At 34.6% G+C, this 17,947-nt stretch overlaps 2 protein-coding genes across 2 annotated transcripts in view; both read right to left on the minus strand.

Annotated features, from left to right (window-relative positions):
• Positions 1 to 17,947, minus strand: part of LOC137394300 (SLIT-ROBO Rho GTPase-activating protein 1-like) — a 207,335-nt gene that overhangs the window by 36,221 nt on the left and 153,167 nt on the right. The window lies entirely within an intron of this gene.
• LOC137410592 (uncharacterized) lies at positions 267 to 12,614 on the minus strand. The gene is made up of 4 exons (XM_068096036.1): positions 12,517 to 12,614; positions 9,413 to 9,603; positions 7,692 to 7,887; positions 267 to 722 (listed from the first exon to the last, which is right to left on the minus strand). Exons 1-4 carry the CDS (start codon positions 12,571 to 12,573, stop codon positions 525 to 527), a joined length of 642 nt encoding a protein of 213 aa, XP_067952137.1. The 5' UTR covers positions 12,574 to 12,614; the 3' UTR covers positions 267 to 524.

Consider the following 17,947-nt stretch of genomic DNA (forward strand, 5'->3'; position numbering starts at 1 on the left):
GCTTGACCTTAAAACAAAAGTTTATAACTGTAACATGCTTAGCTAGTGTTGAAGGTAAGGTATCGCTACGAAACTTTGAATGCAAACCACCTTATTTTTTACCCTTATCTGTCAAGAATTTATCGCAAATCAAATTAAACTTAGTAAAATTCACGCGGTGAAGACTTAGCCGCAAAATCGTAAAATTGATGCATTCTCTGATGGAACATAGGGTGAGGGAGATAAATTTTATCGACATATAATGCATGACAAGTTTGGGTTTGGATAATTATATGCAATTTTATAGAGTAAACCTGAAAGATATATTGTCACAAATTTCCTGTGAATCAACTAGTCCCATGTCAGACATGTGTTTACTATTAGTGGAAACCTCTAAGAAAATGCTGCTAGCTGGGTGTGAGATGTTTTAAAAGATGTCATCAAACTCATATTGAAATATACAATGAGAACAGAAATAGGAGACAAAACAAACATGTATAAAATTACAAACTAAGCATAAAATAGTATTAGTTGTGAGATACAAATCATCGTCTCCGTTTAGCAGACCTAAATTTAACATTTCTGAGATCTTGGTTGGTGAGTTTGAGCACACCCTCTTTGAACTTGCCGACTTTAGTGCGAGACAAGTGCTTCCCAAACAGATGACTCGGCACATCCGTTCCACTTTTATGTTTACGCATCTTGCGCCGCGCAACTGGATCATCGCCTTGGAACTCTCTTTCCTACACACCAAAACAAACTCTCAATTAGGATAAAAAACAAAGGTGCACTTATTTAAAAACAAAATGATCTCTACTTTGCCAGATCCCCAGGGAGATATTTTATGCGAAGTTAAGAACATTCAAAGACAACGGATGATACAGAAAATTAATGATCCACATGCTTAAAAAGGTAATTTAAGGGAATTTACTGTGAATCGCATTCAATGGATCAAAGGAAAATGATGACAACTTCACTGAACCAAACATTTTAAAAACAAAATTTTTAATGCTGGTCTTTTTGAGTGACACAGCTGGTATGGGTAATGACAGCGGCCCTGATTTGGTGCTGATGTTTGACATAAGATAGGGTGAGAGTAATGACAAGGTCAAGTTTGTGACAGGGTGAAGGCTATGACAAGGTGAAGATTTTGACAAGGTGAGTTATGACAAGGTGAAGGTTATAAGGTGAAGGTTATAAGGTGAAGGCTATGACAAGGTGAAGATTTTGACAAGGTGAAGGTTATAAGGTGAAGGCTATGACAAGGCGAAGATTTTGACAAGGTGAGTTATGACAAGGTGAAGGTTATAAGGTGAAGGCTATGACAAGGTGAAGATTTTGACAAGGATAAGGTGAAAATTGAGGGTTAAAAGTTTAGGTAAAGGTTAAGGGCAGGGCTGGCTCAATTTAAACCGAGCGGTTTAAACCAGCCAAAAAACCCGGTATCTATGGTTTTTTCATTATTTTTTGTGAGAAAAACATAATATTTTAAGCTTTAAGCTCCTAGTGGTTTCTGTGCGGTAGAAATGCAATTCTATGTAATTATCAGCTGTGGAAGTTTATTTAGGATACAGTAGTGAATTGATGGTAGAGCTCAAGTTGAAACTACATGAAATCCTAGCAGAACAATGAATTAGTGACTTTAATTTTCAATTGCATTTATCAAGTGATATGATGATCCCTTTACTGATGAAATATAAAACCAAGTGAAATATACTAATCCCATCATCGTCTCTAATAATGAATGAAAACTTTCTCAAGTCTGGCCAGTGAGAAAGGATTGCTTATAATTAGAAATTAAAACAATAAAATCCTTTTGGGCTAAAGCTTTAGGTTTGCAAACTAATATTTTATTTATTGGGCACAAGCCAAAGTAGTTGGATTGTTAGAATTCAGTTTATCAAGTGTTTTGTGTTTTTAAAAGTTAAAGTTGTGCCTTGAATTTCCAACATGCCTCGCAAACAGGATAACGTTTAGCAGTTTTTCACTAGAACTGCGAAAGGCAAAGGTTTTAAGGCAAAATGTAAAAGGTGCGCTGTCGTAACACGAGTTCACACAGATAGGCTTTAAGCTCACGTAACAAAATTTCAAGGCGACAACACCAATTTAAACAGTCATGCCAGTATTCAGGTGATAGAAGTTGAGTCATCTGCGACTTCTTCTAACCCTATAGCAATGCATCTGCATTATGCTCTGCTCTACACTACCACACGACTAATCAATGGGATTAAAACTCCTACTTATACATCGAGCTGTATGTACTATATTCACTTTATGTCATAAGATTTCTGCTTTGTATTTCTTCAATCATGTTTGACTAAAGATGCATTCTGAAAATTCCAAATGTTTTCTCTCTTTTTTTCCCCATAACAACTCCCACAGTACCATCTTAAACAGATGATTCCACATATGTATGTTCAATACTCAATCATGTAGCTATAGTAAGTGATGTTAATTTGACTTAAAGGTTGACTTGCAACAAAGTTTACATTAAAGTTAGGCCTATTCGGTATCAAAAGATTCACCATGTCTTACTCTGCTGTGTTGTAGGTACAAAATACGTGGAAATGTGATTACAAGCTCTTGAAAGCTCAAAAACGAACAGTTAATCGTCGCCATCATGAAACTGCAGTAGATTAGAATCTCTTTCCAAAACGGCTCAAGTGGGACGTAACTGAACACGATGGCTTCTGTTTAAACTTTCATGCAACCTCATTCGTCGAAATATTTTCACAAATATACTTCACGCATTCAATAAAACCATGTCATTTTGAGCACTGATATCTCAAAACTTACCGTAAAAATTTGTTTAATTTTTTAACCTTAGCTCGAAGAAGTGCATATCATCCTCTGATAAACTTGATAAGCCTGTTGATCACCTAGAATACCGTAAGTCCTCATGCTCAAGCCGCGCGGCTTGTGCTCAAAAACAGATGACTCATGAAAGAAAAAATAATCCTCCAACAAGCCGCCTATGCCCACAAACCGCGGCTAATGACTGAGGTTTTGTCATCCTTGACCCTCTTCGCGAGCGAGAGTGTTAAGACAGGTTTCACTATACTCCGTCCTCTTAAATAAGAAACCAGGCTACATCAGTACATGTGAAAAGAATTTTCTTTTACTTCCAAGTTCGAATTAAAATTCTTAAACCCTTGCATCAATAACTTATTTGCCATGTCTCAGCTAGATTTTTATTGCACTGTTAGAGGGCTTCACGTTTATGGAAAGACGCCAGTCAAGAATGAAAAGGTGTTAATTACCTATGACTGTGGCGAGTTAAACGTAAGCGATAAATTCTTCTTTATTCTAAAATATTCCATAAACATGACCTTGAAAATAAACGAGTAGGTCGCCAAAACCCTGTAAATAAAAGTGTATCATGACTGCGATTTTATGGTTATAGCGCAGAACTGAGCAGAGACTGCATTTAAGGAGAAGCCGCCCTGAGCCCCACATAAGTTTTAAAAACTTGGCTTTAGCCGCGGCCTATGACCTTGAACCAGAAGCCGCGCCCAACAACAGGCTGCGCGGCTTGAGCGTAAGGACTTGAGAATAAAATTAATTAAAAATAAAATCAATAAGAACAAATAAAACTGACTGATACAAAAATACAAATAACACTGACTTCGCGCACAAATATGGTAACAACATGCTTAGTTGCTGTTGTGGCCTAAATTCTACTAAAGTTTACCGCAGAGACTGGTCCCTGGTTAAACGCTTTCATCTTATTTTTTTCTACATAAAGTTTTGCGCAAAATCCGTTATGATTACCAATGGAGCGACCGACATAACATCGCAGCCAAACCGCATAGACGGAGAACAACTCCCTTTTAGTGCAGCTGATGCATCAGGTGCAGTGCGTCTTGTGACAAGCTGTTGTTTTGCTCGCCCGTTCAACGAAGGACAGCTCCGCAAAAACAACAGTTTGTCAGCACAGGCTAGGTTTGAATATACTGTAATATTAAAACCGAACTGAGAACAAATATTCAATAAAATAATAATAGGCCTAAGCATATTATTGAAAAAAATATTAAAATGTGGAAAATTAATTGCCATGGCCAACAAATGACCATAAATTTGGCTTGCTATGGCTGACAAATATGCCTTCTTAAAGAATAGAGAAAGCATAATACTATTATGCTTTATTATTCATCTTGAGGTGTTGAAAGATGTTCTAAAAAAAGAATCAAGGAGATTGACCAACCAGAAGCTGAGATATAGCCAGCCAAACACAGGTCTACCAAAAAACAAAAGTGTTTTGGTAATCATCAATATATGACGTATGAAATCGACTTGTGTGTCATTGGTCAATTAAGCCAACTAATGCGCTCTCCTATAACAATCACGGCGTTTTAATTGGTTTAATCTCTGGAAGTATAGAACAATCAAATTGGGCCTAACAATCATCGCTCCTAGAATTCCGAACCAGTCCCTCTGACGTGTAGATTAGTTTTAGCATAAAATAATTACACGCATCTATTATTTCGCAACATTTCGCTATCTTGCTAGTTCAGCTCAGTTTTGTGGTTCTCCTACTTAGCTTCCCTATTCAGACTCATCTTTAGCGTTGTTCAGATTTTTTAACTATAGCTAATAAATAGAATCAATCATCAATCTCGGTTATCATTTGGAATTTTCTACAAATTATATTAGTTACATCATTTATTTTATACGCAGTTATATTATTATTTTGTATAATATGCATTATGAATATTATATAAATCATAAAAAATAATCATAGATAAGATAATAGATCAATAGAAAAATCAAAGCAAAAGTTATCGTTTTCTTTTCTTATAGCAAGAGCAGCACGGTCAAGTTAGTCTTTTTAAGATTACGGCTGTAGTGAACTTCCAGTCTGTTAATAGTGACGATAATCATGAAAATCAACTGAATGCTGCAGTAGATACACAGTAGAAAAATGATGAAGGAACAAAAAGTCCCATTCCTATTTCTTATTGTAAACAAACTGCAATCGCGGATATCGCATATAGACTATACACGCGCCGTTCGTTGAACAGATGATCTTCAGAGCATATCCGTGGAGATCGAGTTAAAATTTGAAGCACAATAGTCAAAATCTGCTCTTCTGCTTTAAAAAATCATGGCGAGGGGTTGTGGGCAAATGCCTTTACCACACAATGTTTGGATGATTTTCCTGAGAAACCAGAGCTAGTATGTAAATTATTTACTATCGCGAGAAACGTTTCACATCTCGTAGCCAAAACAATCATTATAAGTAACGGCGGTAAGGGTGCGCAACTCCGGCACATTACCATTAAGTCGATTTTATACGTCACAGTTTTCGGGATTTTCGAAGGGTTTTCCTCTGATTCTTTATTAGGTAGACCTGTGTTTGGCTGTCTATATCTCAGCTTCTAGTGGGTCGATCTCCTTGATTCCTTTTTTAGAACATCAGTCAACACCTCAAGATAACTAATAAAGCATAATAATATTATGCTTTCTCTATTCTTTAAGCAGAACTAAATAGTTCATTTGACAACATTCCTGACATCAACAGTGAGCCTGACGAATTGCTCTTACAACCAGATGCTAGTAGTTTTAGCTGTACCCTCATACTGTTGATATGGCATGCAATTGATTTATCTAGCAACAAACTAAAATTGCTTTTAATTTTATTTACATTATATAACATAATACCATATCCCACTATTACAATTAGATTTGAATTTTCATTTGTCCTATGCTCTTGCATGACCCTGGGCGGATCTGGAAGATATCATATAAAGTTAAAAACAACTCACACACGACCTATTTTTTAAGGAGCAAAGTCTCATTTCCGTATTTGTTATGAGACCCTGATGGCAATATGCAATATCGCACTGCAAAGCATTGCAGTACAAGACTACGTAACTTATGTTCACATAAACTGCATCACTAGTGATCGCATGGCAGAGCCGGTAAGGAAAGCCAAAGTCATTTAGAAAATTTAGTTTTCTTTTTGACAGCGATACCACAACGACAATATCGTGTCAACCTTCACTTGTAGAGTGCATTTTGGGAAATTTTTGTATGCTGTGCGCTTGCGAAAAGTTAAAGAGTATTCAACCCTAAGTATCACTACCGCTAATGACAGTACATATCTAGCATATGCTCTCATCCTATGTTTATGGGAACCAACGTTAAACAAACTTGACTGTTTTACCGATCTCACTTATTTATTGCTCAATACTAGCTTTAGTAAAGAAACTTCAAATTAAATTTATTATATTATTATTACGAATTATTATTATTACGAATTCTTTTATTACGAATTATTATTACGACCCAAGTTACGAAGATAGGCTAATACATAGTATTATTATATTATATTCGTAACTTGGGTCAACATATTATCGTACATTAGAAGTCATGTGTGATAATAATAATATATTCCATAATGCATCTGGCTGATCATAAGTCTCACAGCACCATAGAAAAAGTCGACTGATATGAGCTCGGCGTAGGTAGAGCGCCCTTAAAGCTCTGCCTACTTTCATAAATATAAACCTGTTCATGGGGTAACAAAAAATGGCTACAAATCCACTGTACTGTTGCCTATACCTATCATGAACACAGCACACACCTATTGGCACCACAAAAATGGGTTGACCAGCTTAGGAAAGATGCATTACTCCATACAGTTCTAGTAAGTCGTGTTATGCGCTTATGCTTTCAACTATCATGATAAGAATAGTGAATGTTGGTTGGATGAATGTTGAAACTTGGCTCAGCCTCGTTAGAGAAATGACTTGGTACTCTAATCATTTACTCTCTATGTCTATGTAAGAATTTTACCAATAAACTAATTGTGAAATCATTTGTAGAATGAAAACCACTTTCAGTGGACCAATAGTGATGTTTGCAAAAGTTCGTATCATTGCGGCAAGCATCATGACTGTACATCCTAGGAGGGGCCATTACTGTTTGAAACGTTTACAGTGTTGAAAAATGAAGGATAAAGTCACTAATGGAGTACTCATATGAGATAGAAAATATAACTCTGTCACGCACAGAAGTATCACGCTAATAGAGTGAGGATTGAGAACCAATTGTTACTAGTAGTCTATCCTAGCCTGGTTACAACCCAGTAATTACAGAGAAAACCTTTTCCTCTGTAATATTTTCCTCAGAGGCTTCTTGTCTTTTAGGGATTCATGACATATGACTCATTCATGATCCTGAGACCTATCTAGTCTGGTGATAGTCTACTGACTATCACCAGACTATCTATGGAATGAAGACATACGCTCCAGTATGCTAATATATCATAGGTCTAGACCTATGATATATCAGCATACTGGAGCGTATGTCCTCATTCCATAGATGGTCTGGTGATAGTCCTTGGTGCTTGAGGCCTATATGGAAACCATGATATATGAGCCTATATATATATGGTTCATATACATGTACATGGGTCTATATATATATATATATATATATATATATATATATATATATATATATATATATATATATATATATATATATATATATATATAGACCCATGTACATATATATGTATATATATACATACATATATATATATCCTATATATATGGTACTTTGATATCATGGTTCATATAAGGCCTACATGAACCATGATATTCATGATATATGACTTGCCTTCTCTTTTCTCTGGAAAGAGAAGGCAAGTCATATATCGTATAGTTTCCCAGCCCTATATTAGAATGATAACTAGGACTACTCACTTTGGCTGCAAACAATTCTGCCTTTTCTTCAAAAGCTTTTTCTATTAATTTAGGATAGGAAATGGTGGATTTATCTACGGGAGTCCATTTCTCTAGCATTTCCTTCGCATTCCTTCGACGTTTCTTCCAATTTTGCACTGCTTTTCCACGTCGCTCGAGCTCCATCTGAGATGCTCCTAGCTCAAACACTTCTGTTCTGAAATGATCAAAAGCTATTACTAAAACTAACATGTGCTGGACAAAGAAACCTGACCTATTTAAAGGACAGCACAAGTGGCCATAAAATAAAGCTCAATTTTAAAGTCAAGTTCAAAATGTGTGAAAAATAAAATTGCAGTGAGCAGCTTAACGTGCAGTTTTTCAACAAGCTTTAACAAGCAGCGTGACCTTACCCATTCGATGAATCATGTACCCCTGATAGTAGCATGAACAGGGCCGACACTAGACAGACAACTTCATTAACTATGCAAAGCTATTCACATTCTGTAAGCTTCTAATCTATGTTGCAAAACTGGTTATGTGAGATGAGTTGCCGACAGACACCCTTTTAACACTAAGTTTAAGAAAATATTTTCAAACCAGCCTCTATAGTCTATATGATCCTCAAAAGCAGCATTGACATAACAGGGGCAGCTCTAGCAAGAGACAATCTAATTAAGACTAGAATCATATTACCTATTAAAGATTTTATTATGTAAGATGTATTATTAGTAGATTTTATCGGAATGTATCGGTATTTTTTCATATTTTACGATTGTTTTTGATGTTTGAGGTGAGCTGACTGCCAGGAAGTTCCAAGATTAAAATCCATAAAACTTAATCATGGTTTAAATGCTCTGAAGAAAAAGACACTCCCAGACTTTATGAATGGCAGCAGTAGTCATGCAGATTGTTTAGAAGTGATAAATATACAGTCTCATCGGTATCGGGTAGTCGCACGTTTACATAGCATTTAGATAGAAAAAGTCAGACAACCCAACCTATCTTTAAACTATTTGAACCATCTATAGAAATGTATCTAAAGCTATATTTAAAGTTTTATTCTAGCAATCAAGGACAAATCCAAAATAAAATACGGTATATGTCACTAGAGACGCGTAACAATGCGAGTTGAATGCATTAGTCGATGCCATAATGAGAGGTATAAACAGGAAAGGACTATTGACTTTATTTTTGAAAACATCTTTCTTCTAAGAGTTTTGACCACAATCAAATTTTGTCGATTTTAATCCTGGTATCCCGATCTTCTCACACGTCCAAAGCAATCGCAAATGATAGATAAACATCAATACTTAAAAATCTACTAGTAAACAAGTTTATTATTAGGAGGACACGGTGCATAATCTGCTGACATGAGTTAAAAGAGCCACAGATGTGTCGCAGTCAAAAATCAATCGAATATATTGATTCAGTACTCACTTGCATACATGTAAAAAACATGTACATTTTTAGTTGAAGGTCTTGCAAATTCTATACCATATCCTGCCACTGTCGCTGAGCTATCGTATATCATATAATATTAAAAGTTCTAGCTGACCAAAAATTCACAAAGATAAATATTGTCATTTTATGAAATGGCTACAAAACCTGAATAATAATATACACTATGTTATGACGCTGCAAACAATCATAATCTGCTGCCATTATATCAGTTGCTGCTGTTTATAGAAAGAATATTCTGTCATAATAAAAATTATAGCACTAAGAACCACTAGAAGTACCTGAGCGATGATGAAAGCTCCAAATCCTTCAAAACTGCTGGTAAGGCATCGCCTTTCGATCTTTCTTCTTTGTATATTTTTTCTACTTTTCGATTCAATGCTTTTTCTCTATTACTCAAAACTTTTTTAGAATGGCCTTTGCCTGGGGCCTTGTTCTTTAGCTTCACTCCTGGTTCTTCAAAGACTATAACCTGAAAGATAACTTACATTTACTATTCATTCATTTTACTAACATTGTTGAATTCAAAATACTGAGTGATTTAACTCCTTCACATGTTTCAATTCTCAAGTGTCAAATAACCCTGACAAGATGATTTTATTTTGTACCTACCCAAGATGAACTGAACATTTGTATCACTTAGCCTTTTAATCCTTAGTCAAAAGTGATAAGATCTATACCTATCTTATACATAAGCTTAGTAGTTTCAAGTCTTCCTTGTATAAATTTTTGTTTTTCGGTTATGACATAACATAACAATAAGTTTTTTTTTTGTGTCACCACATGTAAAAAACTTTTTGTATTAAACAGACTGTAGACTACCCAGTAAAAGTGTATACATATATAGTGTATCAAATATCTATATACATAGATAAAGGAATATATACAAGGTAGAGAAATCTTCATTTGTACATCGCAGCTAATATAATATCACATTATGGTCACAGCGAAACTGAGCAACTCTGATATTACATATTATTGGTCTAGCAACACGCTTTAGTTTTGGCTGACTTTGTTGTCCTTTGTACTGACAAAAATTCAGTATACATGAGAAAGATTACTTTTACTTCAGCACCGCTGACACAACTTTTAAATATTTGAAAGCGAACACATTTTCTTTCTTTTTCATGTCTTTCAACGGCAACATGACAGCTGTCAACATTCATGAAAGTATTGCAGGCTTCCAGATATTTCAAAATAATTGTCCTAGTTTCAATTTCTGTGATATTTCCAACTCAAATGTTTAGATCTTTCATGTTCTAACTTGACTTATAGAAAGCATCTTTGTTTTTTAGCGAGTTGCTGGTGAGGCTCTTGAGATGCTGCAGCCATGGCTAAATACAACTAAATACTGCCTTATGTAGGATGCCAAAATTTATATATACATTTAGGTTAGGAAATATAATATCGGTTTAGTAAGCTTTGGAATTTTATCAGTTGCTTTTGGTGAATTTCATAAATAGTTTAAACAGCAAACCTTGTGTAAGTCAAACAACCTCATTTGCACACAAAACTTCTTATTAGCTGATAAGCAGAATTCTTGCTCTTGTTTGAGTGAGTGGCAGATACAATTACTTAAAATAGATTAACATAAGGATAAATAATCCCCTATCCATGAAATTAAATAATAGTTGAAGTGATCATGTAATAGAATTTCGCTCCAACTAAACTATTAAAAAAAAATTGGCCAACTGGATAGCAAAAAATTCTTTTTAAGGAAGATAAGTGGCTTTAACAACAAAGAGCATAATATCCCTTTGTTATTTCAGTTTTCTGTGCTAGGAGCAAAGCAAATTTGAAGTTACAATTAAGTTGGCGACATTTAGCCTGTAGATAACATACAAACAAGTTTATTTCAAAATCAATTTAAATACATTTTGAAAACAAACGTTGACAGTGACTAAACTGAAATATAGTCATCATGAAACATCAAACTTGAGTCACTGTACTCAACAAGTTGCAGCATGAATAATCAGAGGCATTTCTGTATGGTTACTATTATTAGTAGGTGTACTATTCGATATGTTAAAAACACTATTGTGCAACACAAATACTTCTATACGTTGTGGCTTGCAATACCATAACCGTCAGCAGTTTTAGGGCCATTATACTCATAAAGCGCAATAAAAACCTGCCAAAAGATATTGGATACCACAAAACATTTCTCAATGTGAAGGCTTAATAACAATAAATTTTTCAACAGCAGAACAACACTGTTGTTAAAAAATACAATACTGAAAAACAACGCTAAAATAGAGTTCTAGTTCTTCGTTATTGTATTTAACCACAAGGGTCTCTGTGTGCCAAAATATCGGAATTCTGAAACATTGGAGCATACTTGCCAACTCTCACGCATTGGGCGTGAGACTCACGCAATCACCCCAAAGAAAAAATGAAAATGCGTGAGAAATGCGTGAGATTGTTGCCCCAATTTCCACAATTTTATATATACTATCATTGATACATCAATTGCCCCAAAACCAAATCTCACGCATTGCCCCACTCTTGGGTTGGCAGGTCTGCATTGGAGTCAATACATATCTTACCTCAGATCTTACCTCAGATAATTTAGAACACTCTAAAAAACTACCTAGTGGTATAAGGGTTTTGAGTGCCTCATTGTTGATAGATTTGGTCATGAATACTTTATGCACTATCAATATTCCAGCATTTGGCTGTTTTAATTACAACATTTATTTGAAATCATTTATTTTAGGATTTGGGCATCATGAGATTACTGCCCTATTTTTAGGTCTCGAATACTTCTGGGTAGAAAGCTGTTGTAGTACAACTGTTTAGAGGCATATATTGAGGCAGGTTCTCCTCTCTCCGCAGATCTTGTGTGCATTGTAGTTAAAGTTCTATTGTTTGTTATTTCGTCATATGCTGATGATAGTATTTTGTGTCTTTCCTCGTTTGAAAGAATTCTCATCAGGAGAGAAATTCTGTGGGTTTTTCTTCTATGTTCAAGGGACTGTAGTCCCAAATCATTCCTTCCCTCTGTTACACCATGGCGACCTTTTATTCCTTTGATAAATCTTATAGCCTTGTTTTGAACAAGTTCCAGTCAGTGACAAGATACCTTGTCTGCAGGGTCCCAGAGGACATCTGCGTACTCTAATATGGGACGGCACAGACTTAGGTAGGCAAGAAGCTTGGCACGTTGAGGTGCTTGATGTAAGGTGTATTTAATGGAGCCAAGTGTTCGACTTGCTGAGGCTATTTTAGAGGCTATATGATTTGAAAATTTCATGTCAGACAATACCAAAGAGACAAAGTCAGACAATACCAGACATATAACAAAGAGAAGACCATAATATTCGAAATAAAACTGAGCATATACTACTGAAAGGTTTTCCGAAGTCATATTTTAACAGTTTCAAACCTCAGGTTTGTATTTCGTAGACACTTCGTTTTTCTTCTTTATATTTGCAATAATCATTTTGATCCACACATATAAAAGCGTGTAAGGCAGAGTGGGTGAAGTTTAGCTAGTAGCTGTACACAGCACACACTTTTTAACTTGAGTTGATTAAGTAACAGACTCGCGTGCAGGGAGCCAGCACGGAAAACAATAAACATTGACGAAAGCGTCTCAAATCGTTGCATGTCTATGCTAGCGTTGTTACTTATGAGGGAAAGTTCGCATTATTATATAGTATAGACAACTCTAGTCTTATTGCTCTGAACCGCAATAACTTTATAGTGTAATTACCTGTATCACGAATGAATTGCGATTATGAATATGGCCGAATATGGACTTACCTATGGAGCTTGCAACGAGATTTACTCACTACTATTGAACACAGTGTGTTATAGACGAAAGTGTTCATATTCTTTATTTTTACATGTTTGACTGCAGTCTGTATGTATGCTGACACGGAAAGAGCAATAAACAAAGAAAGCCTTGCAGCATCTGATAGTTAACAGGCACTTTAAAACTGAAAATACTATTCATGAAAACATGTTTGTTATTGGACAAACAGTTTGACTGAAATATTATACTTCAATATGGCTATAGCATTATTCTTGACAACTCTAGAGACATATCACAAGTAGCCCTAAAGGGGTATATACGTATAACCACAGGCTAAATCAAAGGATTTTACTTCCCCTAAATGAAGTTGCTGAAAACAGAAATAGAATATTTTGCTGAAGAATTTTTATATAATTCTATATAGTGGTATAGCGTTAGTCATATATTATTAGTGGTATAGTGTTAGTGGTATAGTGTTAGCGGTATAGTATTAGCGGTATAGTATTAGCGGTATAGTGTTAGCGGTATAGTATTAGCGGTATAGTATTAGCGGTATAGTATTAGCGGTATAGTATTAGCGGTATAGTATTAGCGGTATAGTGTTAGCGGTATAGTATTAGCGGTATAGTATTAGCGGTATAGTATTAGCGGTATAGTATTAGTTGTATAGTATTAGCGGTATAGTATTAGCGGTATAGTATTAGCGGTATAGTATTAGCGGTATAGTATTAGCGGTATAGTATTAGCGGTATAGTATTAGCGGTATAGTGTTAGCGGTATAGTATTAGCGGTATAGTGTTAGCGGTATAGTGTTAGCGGTATAGTATTAGTGGTATAGTATTAGTGGTATAGTATTAGCGGTATAGTATTAGCGGTATATTATTAGTGTTATAGTATTAGTAGTATAGTATTAGTGGTATAGTATTAGTGATATAGTATTAGTGGTATAGTATTAGTGGTATAGTATTAGTGGTATAGTATTAGTGGTATAGTATTAGTGGTATAGTATTAGTGGTATAGTATTAGTGGTATAGTATTAGTGGTATAGTATTAGTGGTATAGTGTTAGTGGTATAGTATTAGCGGTATAGTGTTAGTGGTATAGTGTTAGTGGTATAGTATCAAATAAGAAAGTCAAATCAATCACAAGACAGTTTGCCATGGTTTACGTGGTTGCCATGGTTTACCTGGTTGCCATGGGTTACCCGCTTGCTATGACTTACCTGATTGTTGTGGCGTATTAAGATCAAATACAGGGCTTACAGGGCTACAATTTTGGGCTTCCTGTAAGTGGTGTAACTGAGTACATATATATATATATATATATATATATATATATATATATATATATATATATCAGCTGAATAAGTTTTTAGATCAGTGTTATACACATTTGTTTTAGCAACACATTATTATTAAAACACACTATATTACAATACTGTTATATGACAGCGACTCATAGCTGCAGCCATGCAAGATTGCAAAGGCAACAGCGTGTGCATAGTTAAAACTGTACTACTCACCACACCTTCACACAGGAATCATTAGGAAACAGCATTGAATAAATCACACACTTGGATTAGACGCCAACAGTTGGTAAACAGTGCTATTGTGTGACCATGGCATCATGATCTAAACAAGTCAAGTCTTCGAGACCTTGTAAGCTAATACACTTGATGTTACTGCAAGGAAGATGAAATAAAGTCTTTGTGTGACAACGCTGAAAAAGAGTAGAGACGATCACAGCAGAGGTGTTATTAGTGGCATAAAATAGCTCTACAATGCCCACCTATTGTAACATATAGCCTCAGAACATGAAGTAACATCAATCTTTTTAATGAACATGACGGTTGGAACAATTACCCTCAATACATCGACCACCAAAGAACACCTCCATACAAAGCAATGGCAGCCATGGTAAACCCTCAACTAGGTCTGATACCTTGACTGATACAAATAATGTAAGCAGACTACAAAGATGACTATATTATTATAGCTCGTGGTTCTATGTTATTATAGCCCAAGGTTCTATGTTATTATAGCCTTTGGTTCTGTGTTATTATAGCCTACGGTTCTTTGTTATTATAACTCATGGTTCTATATTATTATAGCCCATGGTTTTTTGTTATTATAGCCTCTGGTTCTCTGTTATTATAGCCTGTGGTTCTATGTTATTATAGCCTATGGTTCTTTGTTATTATAGCCTATGGTTCTATGTTATTATAGCCCATGGTTATAAGTCAAGCAGGTACAATCATCTGACTAAATTTTTTTCAGGAAGAGTAAGAAGAAAACATTAGAAGTGGAGAAGAAAGCTTTAAGTTGCTGTGTACTCCATTCTACAGCCACTTGTTGATATATTAGCAAATACAGGACCAAATGTCAAAACTATATTTCTGCATGAATCTAGTACCCAAAAACTTTAGATTTAGCCTGTGATTCCAAACCTGTGATCTAAAGTCTTGAGTAGTAGCATGTCAAAATAAAAGCTTTTTTAGTTTTTATAGCAATCAGAGCTAACTAATATTTAACATGACTTATTTTTCAACCAATCTGATATTGACAAGGTAATGAGTCACCACAGTAGCCCGACTGCACTTGTACAGCTGTAGAACATCTTCTACGTACATGTATGTGAGAAAAAAAGTAAACAGAACATGATGCAAATTTTCCAAACCAATCTATCTAGGCTATTGTTATGAGATAGGTAAGCTTAGGGCTGGTTACGAAACACTCCACTTGAGAGAAATTTATCAAAATACTATGCCAAAGTTTTAAAATCTGTTTCAAGTATCCATAATTAAACCTGCGTAGCATAAATGCTTAAAACAAAAGCTAGAACAAACAGACATGCACACTATACAAGAGGCTTTTGTTGTATTCTATCATGGAAGTGATTACAGTTTGTATAATAATTTGTATATTATTTAGTATATATTCAGTATTATTTTGTTTATTGCATGTTGAACTACAGCATAACCACGGAGAACTTTAACTTATAATAACTCATGAAAGACATCTGATAATTCATTTTGGACAAAATGTTTTAAGCAAATAAAACATAGACATACTGAAGGCATATGCACAATAACTCATGTTCAATCTAGTTGCATATTCACAAATATGCTTGTATCACTAACCAACAATATGGCTTTCTCAGTCTCTGGCAACAATAAGAGTTTATTTGGAACAATTATTTAAAAACTTCAAGGTAGCAACTTGAAATGTAAGCAATGTAACCTTTCTGAGGACTGCAATGTTAGGTAGTTCATGCAATCCAGCTATTAGAGTTATTAGTCAGCTGGTCAGCGGGTATCTTGACATTCTCATGAAAAGTACCAAACACCAACACTTTGCCGATAAAAGTTATATAATAATGTTATGCAAAAAAACCTTTCTCTCTCAATACACATAATTTACTTTACTATTCTTTATTTTATATCTCATCGTCATTTGCTCGATTATTTTTATGTTTGTTTCGTATCTCATGGTTAAATTTGTTTTAAACAGCATTGGCTAGTGTAAATAAAGTTAATAAGTATCTATAACGGTATGATAATTTTTGAATCAATGAAATTTCAAACTCCCAGTTGGAGTTGTCCTCTACTTCACCTGCTATTCAAACTGCCATGTGATTTGCTAAAAATAGTTTGCAGCTTTTTTGTATTATTGGGTGCACCTATAGTTTCCACAAGTCAACTACCTCAACTCTTCTCTTCAAACAAGCCACTACATTATTTGGTGCCTCACATGATGAGTATGGCAAGCAGCTGTTGTAATACACAAGAACTAGTGACATCATACCAGAGCTCTCCAGAGGATCAGCGAGTAAGTACCATCATTTATAAGACAGTTTACAGTTAAAAGTCAGTGTGGAATACATAGCAATGTATCATACGCTGTTTTCTTCTCAATTTCTTCTACTTTGACAAATTTGAACTTCATTTGTTCATTCAACAAAATATTTAAGCAAAAATTGATATAAACTAATTGCTTTTAGAAAGTTGAATGTAGTTCAAAGTTTCAATTGGTTTAGCGTAACCCTTTTAGTGCTAAGTAGTGTTGGATACAAAAAATGAAGACAAAACACAAATTTTATCCGCAAGTACAATAGTCTGTGTTGCTGCTATACCATCTCCTAAAAGTATGTGTACAGTATGTGAATTCTATTTGTGAGTACGAACCGTACTGGATTTATTGTCAAATAGCATTATTGAACAATAATCAATAGGCAATATTCTATCTATCAGAGCAAGTTACATGGTGTGTCGAGTTGTAGAACTTATAATGCACCCTTTGAGGCATATATTTAAAATTATATATATTTATGTTTTATATAATACATTATATATAAGATTATATAAAAGTGTGTTTAAAATGCATTAAGACCAAATAATTGAATTAAATCTAGATGTAGTTTTGTTTATAATTTAACTGAATACCTTGCCAGCTAATTGCTCATAGAAATGGCTCATACATGTATTTTTGCAAAACAGTGGAAGACAGAGATTTTCAACTGCAGCAAAATGCATCTAAATTTGAATTTAATAGATTTAAATCAAAATTTATATCAAATAAAACAACTTTTGAGGTAATGTATCACTTTATTATATCCGTCTACCGTAGGAAATTAAGCTACTGGATGATGTTGATCACATGCATGCTAACAGTTTCTCTAAGCATAGTTTTTACTGTGTAAAAATATTAACTTCTCTTATGCAGTAAAATTATATATTAATGACTTGTAATTGAGCAAATATATAAATACATCTGAGCATTAACTTAGTTTAAATCCATCAATATGAGACACTCAACTGAAAACTCAACATTTTCATCAAGCTCAATATGAGACAATCAGCAAGCTCAATCACTTTCTGCTGTTTTGTTATGATTCTAACCAGAATACTTAAATGCTCCTTATTGATTGTTCGTAATTTCTCAACACTCTTGCCTCTTTTTATAAACTGTTCATACTTAGAAGTCAATGCATAAGATTATACAGTAAATAGAATGGCATTATCTACATGCAGTTAGCAATGAATGAGATCAATCCAGGTGAC

Source organism: Watersipora subatra, chromosome 1 (assembly GCF_963576615.1).
Source record: "Watersipora subatra chromosome 1, tzWatSuba1.1, whole genome shotgun sequence".
Classification (NCBI taxonomy): domain Eukaryota; kingdom Metazoa; phylum Bryozoa; class Gymnolaemata; order Cheilostomatida; family Watersiporidae; genus Watersipora; species Watersipora subatra.